Source organism: Scyliorhinus canicula, chromosome 15 (genome assembly GCF_902713615.1).
Source record: "Scyliorhinus canicula chromosome 15, sScyCan1.1, whole genome shotgun sequence".
Taxonomy (NCBI): Eukaryota; Metazoa; Chordata; class Chondrichthyes; order Carcharhiniformes; family Scyliorhinidae; genus Scyliorhinus; species Scyliorhinus canicula.
This window is the reverse complement of record NC_052160.1, coordinates 129,794,864-129,813,470: the sequence shown is the minus strand read 5'-3', so window position 1 is coordinate 129,813,470 and position 18,607 is coordinate 129,794,864. Positions and strand designations below refer to the sequence as shown.

General features: G+C 52.5%; 1 protein-coding gene across 3 annotated transcripts in view; it reads left to right on the top strand.

Annotated features, from left to right (window-relative positions):
- Positions 1 to 6,758: 6,758 nt before the first annotated feature.
- The window catches only part of capza1b (capping actin protein of muscle Z-line subunit alpha 1b), a 74,635-nt gene continuing 62,786 nt past the window's right edge, over positions 6,759 to 18,607 (top strand). Inside the window, exon 1 of one of the 3 annotated variants that reach the window (XM_038819555.1) lies at positions 6,759 to 6,873. In XM_038819555.1, the coding sequence (XP_038675483.1) occupies positions 6,841 to 6,873 (33 nt within the window). In that variant the 5' untranslated portion in view covers positions 6,759 to 6,840. Of the gene's footprint in view, positions 6,874 to 11,484; positions 11,552 to 18,607 lie in introns of those variants that run through there. The other 2 variants (XM_038819556.1, XM_038819557.1) reach the window with 2 other exon arrangements.

Below are 18,607 nucleotides of genomic sequence, written 5' to 3'. Positions count from 1 at the left end.
AATCTGGAATGCGGGGCTGGAGGCGATTAGCAAAGGCAGAGTGAGGAGAGGCCTTGGAGGGATTTGTAAATGAGAACTGAGGGCGGGATTCTCTCCGCCCACGCCGGGTCGGAGAATCACCCGGGCCAGGCGTGAATCGCGCAATGCCGGTCCACCGATTCTACGGTGAGCGGAGAATCAGTGTGATTGGCGCCGGAGCGCCCCCCCCCCCCCCCCCCCCCGCTGTTTCTCCGCCCGGGATGGGCCAAGTGGCCGCAAACAAAATCCGAGTCCCGCCGGCGCCATCCACGTGTGGTCTTACCCGGCGGTACCTCAGCGTGCATTCTTTTGGGGCAGCCTGAGGGGCGGGGGGGGGGGTGGAATCTGACCCCCAGGGGGGCCTTTGCTGTGGCCTGGCCCGCGATCGGGTCCTTCCGATCGGTGGGCCGGCCACTCGGGCTGGGGGCCTCTTTTGCTCCGTGCCGGCCCCTGTAGCCCTACGCCGTGTTGCGTCGGGGCCGGCGCAGCAAAGGAAGCCACTGCGCATGTACGGAATCGCGCCGGTCGCAGTGAACATGCGAGCATTCGCACCGGTCGCAGCGTGCATGCGCAGACCCGCGGCACCCACTTGCCGCCGGTATCAGCAGCTGGATTGGCGTAGGTCGCTCCAGTGCCGTGCTGGCCTGCTGTAGGACTCAGAATCGCTGCTCCTGGGGGCCTGTTGACGCCGTCGTAAACGCTTAGCCTCAGGATCAGAGAATCCCGCCCAAAGTCTTTGAATTCAGTGCTTTGCGGATGGGGAGGGTTTGAAAATGGGTGAGTAATGCTTGGGACCAATTTAAACATGGTGCAAGTGGATGGGTTTTAAATGGATAGAGTGGCTGATGTAACAGGGAATTGTAGGTGAATATGACATTTGTCAAATTTACTAAACCTACAGACACACCCACGCACGTACACATTAACACAACCACACACATACATTCGCACCCACACACATGTACACATCCACACACATGTACACATTCACATACCCCTACAAATGTACACATCCACACACATGTACACATTCACATACCCCTACAAATGTACACATTCACACACATAGGGCGGCATAGTAGCATAGTGGTTAGCACTATTGCTTAACAGTGCTAGGGTCCCAGGTTTGATTCCGGCTTGGGTCACTGTCTGTGCGGAGTCTGCCCGTTCTCCCTGTGTCTACGTGGGTTTCCTCCGGGTGCTCTGGTTTCCTCCCACAAGTCCCGAAAGATGTGCTGTTGGGTGAATTGGACATTCTGAATTCTCCCTCTCTGACCCGAACAGGCACCAGAATGGGGCTTTTCACAGTAACTTCATTGCAGTGTTAATGTATGCCCACTTGTGACAATAAAGATTATTATTTTTTTTTTAATTTAGAGTACCCAATTATATTTTTTCCCAATGAAGGGGCAATTTAGCGAGGCCTATCCACCCATACATTCACATGTGCGCACATTCTCATGCACGCACACATAGACACATATACAATTTCTCACGTACACATTCACATACGCAAATATACATTCACACACACTTATACACATTCACATTTATACATTCCCACACACACAAACACGCATTCTCACACACACCCACACACATACGCATTCTCACATGCACTCTGACATTGCAACAATAACTTCAAAAGTAATTTACTACTTTGACATGTCTGGTGGTGAAAAGAAAAATATAAATGCAAGACTTATTTTCTTACAAACACACCAACTCTCATAACTGAGCGATGTTGGCCTTTGAGAAAGAAATAGCTTTGTGCATGAGAACCCAACAGGGGAGGGTGTTGAGTCGAGGGCCAGAGATGGGTTGGGCACTGCCATATCCAGATCTCTTTAACTGAGCCGAGCTGTTTAAATACAAATAAATAATCTTTATTGTCACAAGTATGACAATTACATTCATACTTACATTAACACTGCAATGAAGTTACTGTCAAAAGCCACCAGGCACCACATTCCGGCGCCTGTTGGGTACACAGAGGGAGAATTCAGAATGTGCAAATTACCTAATTTACTTAACAGCATATCTTTCGGGACTTGTGGGAGGAAGTGTTAAGGGCTTAGATTGGGTAGAATTTAAGTGTGTTCAGGAAAGTTGGGCGGCACGGTGGCGCAGTGGTTAGCATTGCTGCCTCACAGCACTGAGGTCCCAGGTTCGATCCCGGCTCTGGGTCACTGTCCATGTGGAGCTTGCACATTCTCCCCCTGTTTGCCTGGGTTTCGCCCCCACAACCCAAAGATGTGCAGGGTAGGTGGATTGGCCATGCTAAAATTGCCCCTTAATTGGAAATAATGAATTGGGTACACTAAATTTATAAAATGAAAGTGTGTTCAGGAAAGTTACCTCGGGCAGTATGTGGAGGGCCCTACTCGGGAAAGGGCAAAGCTTGACCTACTCTTGGGAAATAGGGCAGGGCAGAATTTGAGGTGACGGTGGGGGACCACTTTGGGACCGGTGACCATAGTTCTATTAATTTTAAAATAGTTATGGAAAGGGACAAAACATGTCCACAGGTGCAAGTTCTAAATTGGGACAAGGCGAATTTTGATGGAATTAGACAGGAGCTTGCAAGGGTTGATTGGAGTAGCTTGTTTGAGGGTAAAGGGACCTTCAGCAATTGGGAGGCCTTTCAATGTGAAATAGCTAGAGTTCTGGGTCTATATGTTCCTGTTAGGTGACAAAACATAGAGTTATTAGCCAGGACAAAGAAGGAGTCATGGCTCAGTTACTGGAAGTAGCTGGAATCAAGGGATTGCCTGGAAGTGTACAGAGGATACAGGAGTGTACCCAAGAAGGAAATTAGGAGGGCAAAAAGGGGGCATGAGGTAGCTTTGGCTGAGAGGATTAATGTGAATCCAAAAGGGATTCTTTAAGCATATTAAAGGAAAAAAAATAACTAGAGAGAGAATAGGACCCCTCAAGGATCCAAAATGGACACGTGTGTGGAACTGCAGGAGGTGGGCGAGGTTCTCAATGAATAATTTGCTTGTGTTTACCGTGGAGAAAGACATGAAGACTTGGGAACCTGGAATGGTTAGTGCTGAGATATTGGGGACAGTTTGCATTACAGGAAAGGAGGTGATGGATATGTGGAAATGTATGAAGGTGGATAAATCTCCTGCCCCTGAACCCATATATCAAAGAACACTGCATGAGGCTAGAGAAGAAATTGCCGGAGCCCTGGCTGAGATATTTGCATCATCGTTAGCCACGGTAAGGTACCAGATGATTGGAGGGTAGCAAATGTTGTTTAAGAACGGTTGCAAAGAAAAACCTGGGAATTATAGACCGGTAAGCCTAACATCTGCGGTGGGTAAGTTACTAGAGAGGATTCTGAGGGATAAGATATACAGGCATTTGGAAAGACAGGGTTTGATTAGGAGTAGTCAGCACGGCTTTGTGAATGGGAGATCATGCCTTTTTTTAAATTTTAGAGTACCCAATTTAGCGTCGCCAATCCACCCATCCCTGCACATCTTTCGGCCGTGGGGGGTGAGACCCATGCAGACACGGGAAGAACGTGCAAACTCCGCACGCAAGTGACCTGGGGCCGGGATTGAACCTGCGTCCTTGGCGCCGTGAGGCAGTAGTGGTCTGTTGCTGAATTTTTAACCAGGCTGCGGAAACTGGCAGAACATTATGAATTCGACTCATCTCTGACTGCGATGTTGCGAGACAGATTGGTGTGCAGAATAAACAATATCACAACTCAAAAAACAAAGTTACTGGCCGAGCCTAATCTGAATGTTTAAATAGCTATTGAGATAGCCCTTTCCCTCGAGAATTCAGAAAAAGGGGCTCGAGCTACAGGGAGCATCTGACAGTCATGTCCTCTGGTTAGAAGGAAGGGCCTTATGTAAAGGCGCTCATTCCTCAGTTGAAGGCGCCTGTGTGAATCGCCCATCACCACATTGGACCTCAGCTGGTGTTCCCCAGCAGTCAAGGCAATTTCATGACAATCCTAAGAAGGCTGGGGAACCCGCTCCAAAAGAATGCAGATGTCAGATGAGGGACAATTGTAAGCACTAAGAGGGCACAACCAAAGCAATGCTATAGGAATGGCAATAAGCATGCTACCCGGGGAGGAAGGAAGGGTATCACAGACTCCTACTCATCACGACCAAGGTCGCCTCAATAAGAGAAAGCTACTCATAGATAGTCATCAATTACAGATGAAGGTGGACACAGGGGCTGCTGTTTCCGTTATTGGCGATACACATTTGGTCACCTCCAAACTGTGTCAATCTTGGAAGACAATAGAGCCAGTTTAGGCACCTATACACAGGAACCGTTACAGATTAAGGGAATTACAACACCCCTGGCAGCAGTCAGCCCAGCTTCCGTTCAACATTGTGCCAGGGTAGGCCCCATGTCTTCTGGGGAGAGATTGGCCCCAGCAGTTAAGGCTGGATTGCCTAAAGCTTGTCAGGCTGGGCATTGGAGGACAAAACAAAGTTATCAGCAAATATCCAGATGTCTTCCAGGAGGGCCTTGGAAAAATTAGAGGAGCTAGGGCCAAAATCTATATGGTTAGCACGGCGCTGACGACCCGGGTTCAATCCCGGCCCCGGGTCACTATCCGTGTGGAGTTTGCACATTCTCCCCTTGTCTGCGTGGGTCCCATCCCCACAACCCAAAGCCCAAAGATGTGCAGGGTAGGTGGATTGGCCACGCTAAAATTGCCCCATTCCCTACACATTGCTGACAAAGGAAGAGGATGAACTCCACCTCTTGTAAAACCTATAATCATCCGGCTGATACAGTTTTTGCAGATTCGGCAACGTCTGTAGTCCCAGTACTGAAACCGGTCAAAACCGCCCACTTGTGCGGGGATTATAAACTAACAGTGAACAAGCCTCGCGTTTGGACAGATACCAATGTCATGAATAGAGGACCTCTCGGGAAAGTTGACTGGAGGACTCTTTCTAAACTTGATATGAGTCACGCGTATCTCCAATTGGAGCTAGAGCAACTTTGAGAAATTCGTGACCATTAATACCCAGTCCCACAACAACCCGACGTGCAACCGTGGGCAATGCGGAGAAGACAACACTTCTCCACTGCTGACAACAGGCCTTACTTTGGGGGGGGGGGGGGTTGGGGAAGGAATGTTATAACCCCCACGCAACCTATGGGGATGGCCTGATTGATTTCCCTTGGGGCTCGTGGTGGATACACTCCTCTGGCGAGGGCCAGGATCCCAACAGCGAGCTTGTGAATTCCCCGGGTTGAAAGCCGACCCGGGAAGGAGCCAATATCTGAGGATGGTCCCGACTGGGACTAAGACTGATACTTTATTATTGTATCTCCTAGTGGGAGTAGGTAATAAACAATTTTCGACTCTCCTTCTTGGGACTCCTCATTGACTACAAATAGAGTTAACGTTTCGAGTATGAATGACTCTTCAGGGCTCTGAAGAAGTCATATGGACTCCTTTTTTTTCTCTGCAGATGCTGCCAAACCGGCTGAGTTTTCCAGCATTTTTTGTTTTTGTTTCATGTTTCCAGCATTTCTGCAGTATTTTATTTTGGTAGTGTGCTGCTGTACTCAGTGAGGAGTGGCAGTAGTCAGTGGATGTTGCAGAGCAGGGAGAGTGACAGTGCTCCCGGCACGGTGCAGTACTATGTGGTAGTGCTCACTGTGCAGGCAATATTTACTGACGTGTTGCGGTGCTCACTGGGCAGGCAGTGTGGCAGTGCTCACTGGGCAGGCAGTGTGGCAGTGCTCACTGGGCAGGCAGGGTGGCTGTGCTCACTGGGCAGGCAGTGTGGCAGTGCTCACTGGGCAGGCAGGGTGGCTGTGCTCACTGGGCAGGCAGTGTGGCAGTGCTCACTGGGCAGGCAGTGTGGCTGTGCTCACTGGGCAGGCAGTGTGGCAGTGCTCACTGGGCAGGCAGGGTGGCTGTGCTCACTGGGCAGGCAGTGTGGCAGTGCTCACTGGGCAGGCAGTGTGGCAGTGCTCACTGGGCAGGCAGTGTGGCAGTGCTCACTGGGCAGGCAGTGTGGCAGTGCTCACTGGGCAGGCAGGGTGGCAGTGCTCACTGGGCAGGCAGTGTGGCAGTGCTCACTGGGCAGGCAGTGTGGCAGTGCTCACTGGGCAGGCAGTGCTCACTGGGCAGGCAGTGTGGCAGTGCTCACTGGGCAGGCAGTGCTCACTGGGCAGGCAGGGTGGCAGTGCTCACTGGGCAGGCAGTGTGGCAGTGCTCACTGGGCAGGCAGTGCTCACTGGGCAGGCAGTGTGGCAGTGCTCACTGGGCAGGCAGTGCTCACTGGGCAGGCAGGGTGGCAGTGCTCACTGGGCAGGCAGTGCTCACTGGGCAGGCAGGGTGGCAGTGCTCACTGGGCAGGCAGTGCTCACTGGGCAGGCAGGGTGGCAGTGCTCACTGGGCAGTGCTCACTGGGCAGGCAGTGTGGCAGTGCTCGCTGGGCAGGCAGGGTGGCAGTGCTCACTGGGCAGGCAGTGTGGCAGTGCTCACTGGGCAGGCAGGGTGGCAGTGCTCACTGGGCAGGCAGTGTGGCAGTGCTTACTGGGCAGGCAGTGTGGCAGTGCTTACTGGGCAGGCAGGGTGGCAGTGCTTACTGGGCAGGCAGTGTGACAGTGCTCACTGGGCAGGCAGGGTGGCAGTGCTCACTGGGCAGGCAGTGTGACAGTGCTCACTGGGCAGGCAGGGTGGCAGTGCTTTGTTACCTGACACTTGCAGTACCGGCATTGGGCTGGAGGGCGGCGCGGCTGAGCACGGGCGGATGCCCCGCCCCCTCCAGCGGCCGCTCCCATGATGCCAGGCGGCGGGACAGCGCTGGATTCAAGATGGCGGAGGAGCAGCTCTCGGACCGCGAGAAGGTGAGAGGCCCGGCGGGGGTGGGGTCGCTGCCGGGCACTTGGAGGCAATGTGTCCTGTACTGGCACCGGGCCTGGCCGCCAACACAGTCCGTCAGCCCGACGTCGGAGCCGCCACCCTAAACTGCAGCAATCCCGTCAGAACCGGCTCAGGGGAGCAAAATGATTCACAGCGGCCGGGCTGCGGGAGGGGCCGGCTCTCCAAACCCCCCCCCCCCCCCCCATACTCCCCTCCCGTCATAGCCACTCCTCTCCCCCCCCCCCCCCCCCCATCATCATACTCCCCTCCCGTCATAGCCACTCCTCTTCCCCCCCCATCATCATCCTCCCCTCCCGTCATAGCCACTCCTCTTCCCCCCCCATCATCATACTCCCCTCCCGTCATAGCCACTCCTCTCCCCCCCCCCCCCAGAGGCACCCCTTCCCTCATCAGATATTCCCTCTCCCATCAGACACCCCATCGGACACCTCCCTTCCCCCATCAGATTCATCCCCCGTCCCATCACACTCCTCACCCCATCATACTCCGTCCCCCATCATACCCCCCCCCACGTCCCCCATCATACCCCCCCCACGTCCCCCATCATACCCCCCCCCACGTCCCCCATCATACCCCCCCCACGTCCCCCATCATACCCCCCCACGTCCCCCATCATACCCCCCCCCACGTCCCCCATCATACCCCCCCCACGTCCCCCATCATACCCCCCCCCCACGTCCCCCATCATACCCCCCCCGTCCCCCATCATACACCCCCCGTCCCCCATCATACACCCCCCGTCCCCCATCATACACCCCCCGTCCCCCATCATACCCCGCCCCCCGTCCCCATCATACCCCCCCGTCCCCATCATACCCCCCCCCCGTCCCCATCATGCCCCCCCCCCATCATACCCCCCCGTCCCCCCATCATACCCCCCCGTCCCCCATCATACCCCCCCCTTCCCCCATCATAACCCCCCCTGTCCCCCATCATAACCCCCCCCCGTCCCCCATCATACCCCCCCCCGTCCCCCATCATACCCCCCCCGTCCCCCATCATACCCCCCCGTCCCCCATCATACCCCCCCGTCCCCCATCATACCCCCCCGTCCCCATCATACCCCCCTTCCCCCATCATACCCCCCCTTCCCCCATCATAACCCCCCCTTCCCCCATCATAACCCCCCTTCCCCATCATACCCCCCCCCGTCCCCATCATACCCCCCCGTCCCCCATCATACACCCCCCCGTCCCCCATCATACACCCCCCCCGTCCCCCATCATACCCCCGTCCCCCATCATCCCCCCCCGTCCCCCATCCTACCCCCCCGTCCCCCATCATACCCCCCCGTCCCCCATCATACCCCCCGTCCCCCATCATACCCCCCCCCGTCCCCCATCATACCCCCCCCCGTCCCCCATCATACCCCCCCCGTCCCCATCATCCCCCCCCGTCCCCCATCATACCCTCCCCCGTCCCCCATCATAACCCCCCCCCGTCCCCCATCATACCCCCCCCGTCCCCCATCATACCCTCCCCCCCCCGTCCCCCATCATACCCCCCCCCCCTCCCCATCATACCCACCCCCGTCCCCCATCATACCCCCCCCGTCCCCCATCATACCCCCCGTCCCCCATCATACCCCCCCCCGTCCCCATCATACCCCCGTCCCATCATACCCCCCCCGTTTCCCATCATACCCCCCCGTCCCCCATCATACCCCCCCCCGTCCCCCATCATACCCCCCCCCGTCCCCCATCATACCCCCCCGTCCCCCATCATACCCCCCCCGTCCCCCATCATACCCCCCCGTCCCCCATCATACCCCCCCGTCCCCCATCATACCCCCCCGTCCCCCATCATACCCCCCCCGTCCCCCATCATACCCCCCCACGTCCCCCATCATACCCCCCCACGTCCCCCATCATACCCCCCCACGTCCCCCATCATATCCCCCCCCCCGTCCCCATCATACCCCCCCATCATCCCCCCGTCCCCCATCGTACCCCCCGTCCCCCACCCGTCCCCATCATACCCCCCGTCCCCATCATACCCCCCCCCCCCCCCCCCCCCGTCCCCATCATACCCCCCCCCCCCCCCGTCCCCATCATCCCCCGTCCCCCATCATCCCCCGTCCCCCATCATCCCCCCCCCGTCCCCCATCGTACCCCCCGTCCCCCATCGTACCCCCCCGTCCCCCATCATACCCCCCCCGTCCCCCATCATACCCCCCCGTCCCCCATCATACCCCCCCGTCCCCCATCATACCCCCCGTCCCCCATCATACCCCCCCCCGTCCCCCATCATACCCCCCCCCAGTCCCCCATCATACCCCCCCCGTCCCCATCATCCCCCCCCGTCCCCCATCATACCCTCCCCCCGTCCCCCATCATAACCCCCCCCCGTCCCCCATCGATACCCCCCCCGTCCCCCATCATACCCTCCCCCCCCCCGTCCCCCATCATACCCCCCCCCCCCGTCCCCATCATACCCCACCCCCCGTCCCCCATCATACCCCCCCGTCCCCATCATACCCCCCGTCCCCCATCATAGCCCCCCCCCGTCCCCCATCATACCCCCCGTCCCATCATACCCCCCCCGTCCCCCATCATACCCCCCCCGCCCCCCATCATACCCCCCCCGTCCCCCATCATACCCCCCCCGTCCCCCATCATACCCCCCCCGTCCCCATCATACCCCCCCCGTCCCCCATCATACCCCCCCCGTCCCCCATCATACCCCCCCGTCCCCCATCATACCCCCCCACGTCCCCCATCATACCCCCCCACGTCCCCCATCATACCCCCCCAGCGTCCCCCATCATACACCCCCACGTCCCCCATCATACCCCCCCACGTCCCCCATCATATCCCCCCCCCGTCCCCATCATACCCCCCCATCATCCCCCCGTCCCCCATCGTACCCCCCCGCCCCCACCCGTCCCCCATCATACCCCCCGTCCCCATCATACCCCCCCCCGGTCCCCATCATACCCCCCCCCCCCCCCCCCCCGTCCCCATCATCCCCCGTCCCCCATCATCCCCCGTCCCCCATCATCCCCCCCCGTCCCCCATCGTACCCCCCGTCCCCCATCGTACCCCCCGTCCCCCATCATACCCCCCGTCCCCCATCATACCCCCCCCGTCCCCCATCGTACCCCCTCCCCCATCATACCCCCCGTCCCCCAATGTCATACCCCCCGTCCCCATCATAGCCCCCGCCGTCCCCATCATACCCCCCCCCGTCCCAGCATACATACCCCCCCCCCCCCGTCCCCCATCATACCCTCCCCCCGTCCCCCATCATACCCCCCCCCCGTCCCCCATCATACCCCCCCGTCCCCCATCATACCCCCCCCCCGTCCCCCATCATACCCCCCCCCCCTGTCCCCCATCATACCCCCCCCCGTCCCCCATCATACCCACCCCCCCGTCCCCCATCATACCCCACCCGTCCCCCATCATACCACCCCCCCCTCCCCCATCATACCCCCCCCGTCCCCCATCCTCCCCCCCCCGTCCCCCATCATACCCCCCCCCGTCCCCCATCATACCCCCCCCCCCCCCGTCCCCATCATACCCCCCCCCCGTCCCCCATCATACCCCCCCGTCCCCCAGCATACCCCCCGTCCCCCAACATACCCCCCCATCCCCCATCATGCCCCCCCTCCCCCATCAGTCCCCCCCGTCCCCAGCAGTCCCCCCCCCGTCCCCCATCATACCCCCCCACGTCCCCCATCATACCCCCCCCACGTCCCCCATCATACCCCCCCCACGTCCCCCATCATACCCCCCCTCGCCCCCAGTCATACCCCCCCATCCCCATCTAACCCCCCCCCTGTCCCCATCATACCCCCCCCCGTCCCATCATACCCCCCCCCGTCCCCATCATACCCCGCCCCCACCCGTCCCCATCATAACCCCCCCCCCCCCCCCCCCCATCATACCCCCGTCCCCACATACCCCCCCCCCGTCCCCAACATACCCCCCCCCCCCCCGGTCCCCATCAGAACCCCCCCCCCCGTCCCCATCATAAACCCATCCTCCGTCCCCATCGTACCCCCCGTCCCCCATCATACCCCCCCGTCCCCCATCATACCCCCCCGTCCCCCATCATACCCCCCCGTCCCCCATCATTACCCCCCCCTGTCCCCAATCATACCCCCCCCGTCCCCCATCATTACCCCCCCTGTCCCCAATCATACCCCCCCGTCCCCCATCATTACCCCCCCTGTCCCCAATCATACCCCCCCGTCCCCCATCATTACCCCCCCTGTCCCCAATCATACCCCCCGTCCCCCATCATACCCCACCCCGTCACCATCATACCCCTGTCCCCCATCATACCCCTGTCCCCCATCATACCCCACTCAAGGCCCCTCCTCCCTCACTCTCCTGCCTCCTCCCTCACGCCCCCACTCCTCCTTCACGCCCCCTCATCCCACCCTCGCGCCCCCCACTCCTTCACGCCCCCCTCATGCCTACTGCATCCCAATATGTTCTTGTTAAGTTGATCCTTGTAAAAACTGTCATTTTGAATTTGAATTGAAAACTGTACTTAACCAGTTTGCAACCCATCTTGAACTACTGAAATCTTTTGCAGAGGTGTTCGCAAGTTTGTCGTTGTTCTGTTTGACACTTGCCAGAATGATGCAGTCAAGTAAAGCATGCACCAAACATGTATGTTCACTGCCCTGAGGTACTGGCTTTTGCTAGCATCGGTAGTGCTTGTTTGCATTAATGCTCTCAGCTGTGGCATCAATTTCTAGTGAATTTTAATTGCAGTCAATTTTTAAAATGATTGAAGTTTGACTTTTTAGTTTATGGTGAAGAGTTAGAATTCCCAAGCTGCTATAAAAGTGAGCTGTGTTCATTCATGTGCCTACCAATCACTGCTTCAACCGCATGAGATTAGAAAAATCTTGAATTGCTTGTCACGCCTCCCTCCAGGTGTCTTTCCAATGTTACAACCAAATCGTTCCACTCTATCTCATGTATTCCGCACAATCTTGTATTTGAGCTATTTTTATCTTGTTTACAAGTTCAGGTTTGTAGATATCAAGTTTGGCTGGTTTTGTTACTTGGAAGTTTTCTTCGCTATAAAATGCTGACCAAATAATACATTGCATTAAAGGTGTTATTTAAATGCAACTTGTTTTATGAAAAGTAGTATGTAAAGGAAAAATGCAGACAGCGAAGCTTTTTTATTTAAGGAAATTTGAGGAAATATTTCCTCAATATTGTTTAATTTTCTGACAATGGGATTCAGTTCCACAGATTATAGAAACCTTGACTGAATATAGTGAACTTTGTACAACAAAATCTATCTTGATCTGTAGCCTCAGAACCTCGCTGGGTGGTGGCCTTCCAGTTTCTTTTTTGGATTTTCAATTTCTTCCAACTTGCCACTTATTACTTCCTCCTAATGTAAAATAGAACCATGAAACTAAAAACTGCAAACAGCAGGGGTGGGCGGGGAATGAAGGAGGAGAGAGGGCAGAATCAGTTACTTCTGTTTTTTATTGAACAGCTTTCAGAATTAATTGATTCCTTCAATTTTCGGATGAAAATGGCCAGTTTACGGATCTGTTAGCTCCAAAATACTAAGATGAATGGATTCAACAGTACACTTTTGAGGAAACTGCTGAGGAAACGGGCGGCACGGTAGCACAGTGGGTAGCTTCACAGCTCCAGGGGCCCAGGTTTGATTCCCGGCTTAGGTCACTGTGTAGAGTCTGCATGTTCTCCCTGTGTCTGTGTGGGTTTCTTCCGGGTGCTCTGGTTTCCTCCAAGTCCCAAAAAACCTGCTGTTAGGTGTATTGGATATGCTGAATTCTCCCTCTGTGCACCCTAACAGGCGCCGGAATGTGGCAACTAGGGGCTTTTCACAGTAACTTCATTGCAGTGTTAATGTAAGCCTACTTCTGACAATAAAGAATATTAAAAAGATTAAAAGAATAATAATTGGCAATTGTAGCAGAAGCTATATGTAGGATAACTGTTGAGCCACAGTTATACAACCCATTGATGAGGTACTTCACATCATGGATTCTTTTTTACTGTGACTGACATTGGAGGAAGTGGTTTCAACTGAAAAGTACCCTCATGCCCCAGATCTTTTACATCTTGATGAAAACTTTGACTTACGAATTGATTATTGACTATTTCAAAGCTCTCCTGGATACCCTCCCATCTCCAACTCTCTATTTACTTGTGCTTATCTGAAACTCTGCTGTCTGTATCTTAACTTTCCACCCATCACCTCTTTGCTTGCTTACCACTCTCCTTCACCCCTGTTTTCAAATCCTTCACTGCCTCCTTCTCAAACCACTTCCAGCTCTACAATCCTCATATAATTCCCCAGCCCCAGGTAGTTTTCGCGTAAGCTGTTTGTTGGCTATAACTGGTCACTTCTAGCCAAACCTGCGGGCCATATGGTTAAAGCAGATGAAAGATATCAATGTTTTTTTTTTATAAATTTAGATTAGCCAATTATTTTTTCCAATTAAGGGGCAATTTAGCGTGGCCAATCCACCTACTCTGCACATTTTTGGGTTGTGGGGGCGAAACCCACGCAGACACGGGGAGAAAGATATCAATGTTAAGGGCATCATCGTCAACTCTTATCTGTTGGCCTCCTTAAATGTTGTACAGTGTACACACACAGCACATGCAGCTTTTATTGCAACACAAGCAGTCTGTTGAAACTGTTTTTTGCCCAACTTCAGTATCCAAATGTTTGCAAAGTCATGAGATAGTAAAAGCAACCATATTATAGCCTTGGGCTCTGGGTGCTACAGTATTCAACAGTTCTTAATAAGATTAGGTTCTATTTGCAGTAAATGCTGGCGATAATATATAAATCGCATTTGTTATGATTTCACGGTTGTTGAATAAACCAAAATAAACGTTATTTATACAATGCCAAAACAATTCACAATATCTGTCTTATACTATAACATTCAGGGTTAATATGAGGTACATATGAATTAACAGGTGAACTGTGATCAAACTCACTATACCGCACAATCAATGCAGGTGCAACCAAGACAGATTCCATGGATTTCTAAACAACCCACAAGATGTCAGCGAACACTGAATCAATCAATCTCTTTGAAACTTTCTCATGAGGGATTCCTGTCTTTACCTTTGAAGATCTAACCTTGGAATTCTTTCAATGACGACCCAACTCGCGTGGTTTCATTCTCCTCCCAAGATTCCATTCTCCTGGATTCCCGACTATGCACTCGAGCACAAATTCACAAGCACAACATCAACCAAGCAGAGGTATGGTCACTCCAATGGCCTGTAGCACGGTGCACGGGAACCTGAGGATGAGCTACGCCCTGTGCTTAGTGGATACAGTATCCTGTTATCCCATTGGGGGGATGGGACATCTACTTCTTGATTAAGCAGCGTGTTCCCCTATTCATTGGTGAGTGCTTGGCGGGCACCAAGAAATTAATGGTCTGGGTTGGGTCCTGCTCCTTTGGTATCCAATGGGTTAGTTCTTGGTCTTCATTTTTCTCTTGGGAGACGCTGAATATTTGATCCTCTAATGGGTCTCCTTTTTCCCTGAGCCACTAGAGCATGAAGTTTAGAGTTGGCACATGCTGAAGTTCAATTAGTAATGGTGACTGGGGCAGCACGGTGGCCTAGTGGTTAGCACATCCGCCTCACGGCGCTGAGGTCCCAGGTTCGATCCCGGCTCTGGGTCACTGTCCGTGTGGAGTTTGCACATTCTCCCCGTGTCTGCGTGGGTTTCGCCCCCACAACCCAAAAATGTGCACATTAGGTGGATTGGCCACGCTAAATTGCCCCTTAATTTGGAAAAAATAATTGGGTAATCTAAATTTATAAAATAAAAAAAAAAAATTAAAAAAAAAAAAAAAATTAAAAAAAAAAAAAAAGTAATGGTGACTGGGCTGTTGGGGAGAAGGACTGCTCTAGTTATCCTTTCCGCAATAGTGGTTGTCTGGAATTGCTTCGGGGGTCCCTCCCCTGGGGTTTCTTGTTTTTTTTCCTGACTGGGTGAGTGTGACACTGGTTCTTATCCTGGTCTGAATATGTTGTTGCTTGACACCTCTCCACAAATGTATGGAATGATTTTGGTTCGATCTGGACTGGTTTGTGTTTAAGTTGTGTTGTGTGGGAAAGATTTAACTCCTCTTAGAACTGGAGTTTTGTGTATTTTCTTTCCTAAGCATGGGTTTGATGAATCAGTTCTCGGTTCCTGCATGAGTGCAGATGGGTCTGATATCCAAGGAGAGGGGCTGTGATGGGTTGTTGATGCCTTTGGCGCTGCGGGGTTGGGAGTTGAACGTTGGTGTGCACCCGATTAATCCACAGGAAATTTACCTGATTTTAAAAAAATTAAGAGTCCCCAATTCATTTTTTCCAATTAAGGGTCAATTTAGTGTGGCCAATCCACCTACCCAGCGCATCTTTGGGTTGTGGGGGCGAAACCCACGCAAACACGGGGAGAATGTGCAAACTCCACACAGATACCCTGATTAATTTATTGTGGTGATTGTAGATTTGTGCGATGTGTATGGTGTGTACCGTTTTGCCATGTCTATGACTTTATCCTGCTCCTCCCTCGGTCTTTGGTGGGGCTGTAGGGCTATATGAGTATCTAGTTATGTCTAATGATTATATTGAGCAAGTTGTGATGTCATTCTCCTGTTCCATTCTGTACTCACTAGGTTGAGCGGTTTTCTTTTTCTTGCTTATAACTTCATTGCGTTATTCTTTAAACTAAAAGCTCAAAAAAATTTGAAAAAGATGATCGGCATTACGGCATTGCCGTTTGTGGGATCTTAACTCTGTGTAAATTGCTGCTGCATTTCCTGCATACAAATAATGTATTTGTATCTACAAATAAATTGCAGGTTCTTTCCAAATAAAGTTTTTTGGGATGTTCTGGTGGTGAAAGGTACTATCTAAATGCATTTCTACCGCTTTAATGTTTGTCCGAAAATTATAGTCTGGTGGTGTTCTGCCTTCACGTGGTGCGTGGAGAACCAAGTGGGGGGTTGTGGAGAATATTCTGAGAATATTCTGAGAACTCTGGTTGATTTCATGGGAATCTTGTGCTCCAGTGATCTCAAGTGTATTTTTGATTTTAACTTTTTAAAAAATCTTGACTGCAGAATTGCTTGTTATGATTCTCAAATTGGGAGAGGAATATTTTAAAAAGCAGAATAGTTTGAGACTGTGGCAGGTTGTGGATTTATTTTTACACATTTCTCATTTGTTGATTCTTCCTCTAGGTTTTCCCTGTAAGAAGTCTTACAACACCAGGTTAAAGTCCAACAGGTTTGTTTCAAACACGAGCTTTCGGAGCACGGCTCCTTCTTCAGGTGAATGAGCCGTGCTCCGAAAGCTCGTGTTTGAAACAAACCTGTTGGACTTTAACCTGGTGTTGTAAGACTTCTTACTGTGCTCACCCCAGTCCAACGCCGGCATCTCCACATCATAGGTTTTCCCTGGTATCGTATTTGACACTTTTTTTTTTCTTTTATAAATTTAGAGTACCCAATTCTTTTTTTTTCAATTAAGGGGCAATTTAGCGTGACCAATCCACCTAGCCTGCACATCTTTTTGGGCTGTGGGGGTGAGACCCACGCAGACGTGGGAGAATGTGCAAACTCCACAAGGACAGTGACCTTGTCACATATGAATCACGTCCATATGTTTTGGTCCTGTCCAAAGCTGGCGGTTTACTGGAAGAAGGTTTTTAGGGTAATCTCTAAAGGACTGGGATCAGACCCAGGTCCTCGGCGCTGTAAGGCAGCAGTGCTAACCACTGTCCTGCCCCACATATTTGGCACTTTATTAGGTATACTTGGTGTTATATTTTTTTCTTTTCTTTGTTTTTTAATAAATTTAGAGGACCCAAATATTACTTTTTTGTCCAATTAAGGGGTAATTTAGTGTGGCCAATCCACCTAATCTGCACATCTTTGGGTTGTGGGGGTGAAAACCACGCAGACATGGGGAGAATGTGCAAACTCCACACAGACTGTGACCCAGGGCCGGGGTTTAAACCTGGGTCCTCAGCGTCGCAGTCCCAGTGCTAACCACTGCGCCACATGCCGCCCTTATTTGATGTTGTATTGATAATGACCACTTCACTACAGTCAGGAGCCAAATACAATGCACTGATAAAGGTTGTACTGGAGTCCTTATGTTTTCAACTAAGGAAATGAGCTCTGTTCCAAATCCTGTGTTCTACACTGTAGCTAAATCGATGTTCTTCAAACTTTTTTTCCGGGGACCCATTTTTACCAACCAGCCAACCTTCGGGACCCAACCCGGCCGACCTGCGCGACCCACCATTTTCTCTTACCTTGTTTGCTGCTGACAAAAATGGAGGAAATGGTTTTGGGTCCCTTTGGCCCTCGTACACGCTCCTCCAATGGAACTTGTTGGATGAAGGTGAAGTCTTTCGGTGTCAGGGAAGTATGGAGTCTCCATCTGTCCAAAGTTCTGAATTTTTTTCCTGTAAAATTTTATCAAATAACCCCCCCCCCCCCCCCCCCCACCTCGAACATGTAAAAAACAAAAAATGAGTAAAATAAATGAAAAAAATGAATAAAATACCCCCAAACTTGTAAAATAAAATAAATGAAAAAAATGAACAAAACCCCCCCGATCTTAAATGAACAAAACCCCAGAACTTGTAAAAAAAATTAATAAAAGGAATAAACGCACCCCTGAACTTGTTTTTAAAAAAACCAAAATAAATGAAAAAAATGAATAAAACCCCCCCAAACTTGTAAAAAAAAAACCAAAATGAATAAAATAAATGAATAAAAACCACTACAGAACTTGTAAAAAAAGCTGCAACCGTTTAAAAAAAATAGCGGCCGCACTGCACATGTGTGCCCAATTTGCGCATGCGCACCGATCATCATGCGCAATGCTGCCTAATTTTTTTTGGACATGTTCTCGGCCACTTGCAGCTGGCGTTATGAAAAGCCGGCTGCTGCACAGGGATTTTCGAGTTCGGGAACGCCTCGGACAACGGCTCCGCGACCTTCCCGATGCCCGCCCGCGACCCACCTACGGGTCGAGTCCCCAACTTTGAAGAACACTGAGCTAAATCACAAATCATCTGACTCAGTTGTGGATCGGCTACAATACCTGCTGACAGCAAAAAAAGTGGTTTGCTGAAATCTATGTAGAAATGCCCCACAGTGATCATTTGATTGTACCACGTTTTTGTAGTGCTTAAACCATGAACTTGCAACGCCTCCTCCTCGTGCGTGAGGTTGGAGCTGATACAGCTGAAGGTGGTATATAGAACACACCTCACAAGGGTGAGGATGAGTCGGCTCTTTGAGGGGGTAGAAGATGTGTGTGAACGTTGCGTGGGGGCAGCCTACAAATCACGTTCATATGTTTTGGACCTGTCCAAAGTTGGAGGTTTACTGGAAGGAGGTTTTTGGGGTAATCTCTAAAGTGGTGCACGTGAAACTGGACCCGGGCCCTCGGAGGCCATATTCGGGGTGTCAGACCAGCCGGGGTTGGAAACAGGTGCGGAGGCAGATGTTGTAGCCTTGCCTCGTTGATCGCTCAAAGGCGGATCCGAATGGGATGGAGCGCAACCTCTCCACCCTGTGCCCTGGCGTGGCGGGGGGACCTGTTGGAATTCTTGACTCTTGAGAAGGTTAAGTTTGGATGGAGGGGTTCTACAATTCATGGGCGTTATTCATTATGCATTTTCGAGAATTGGATCACATCGAACATT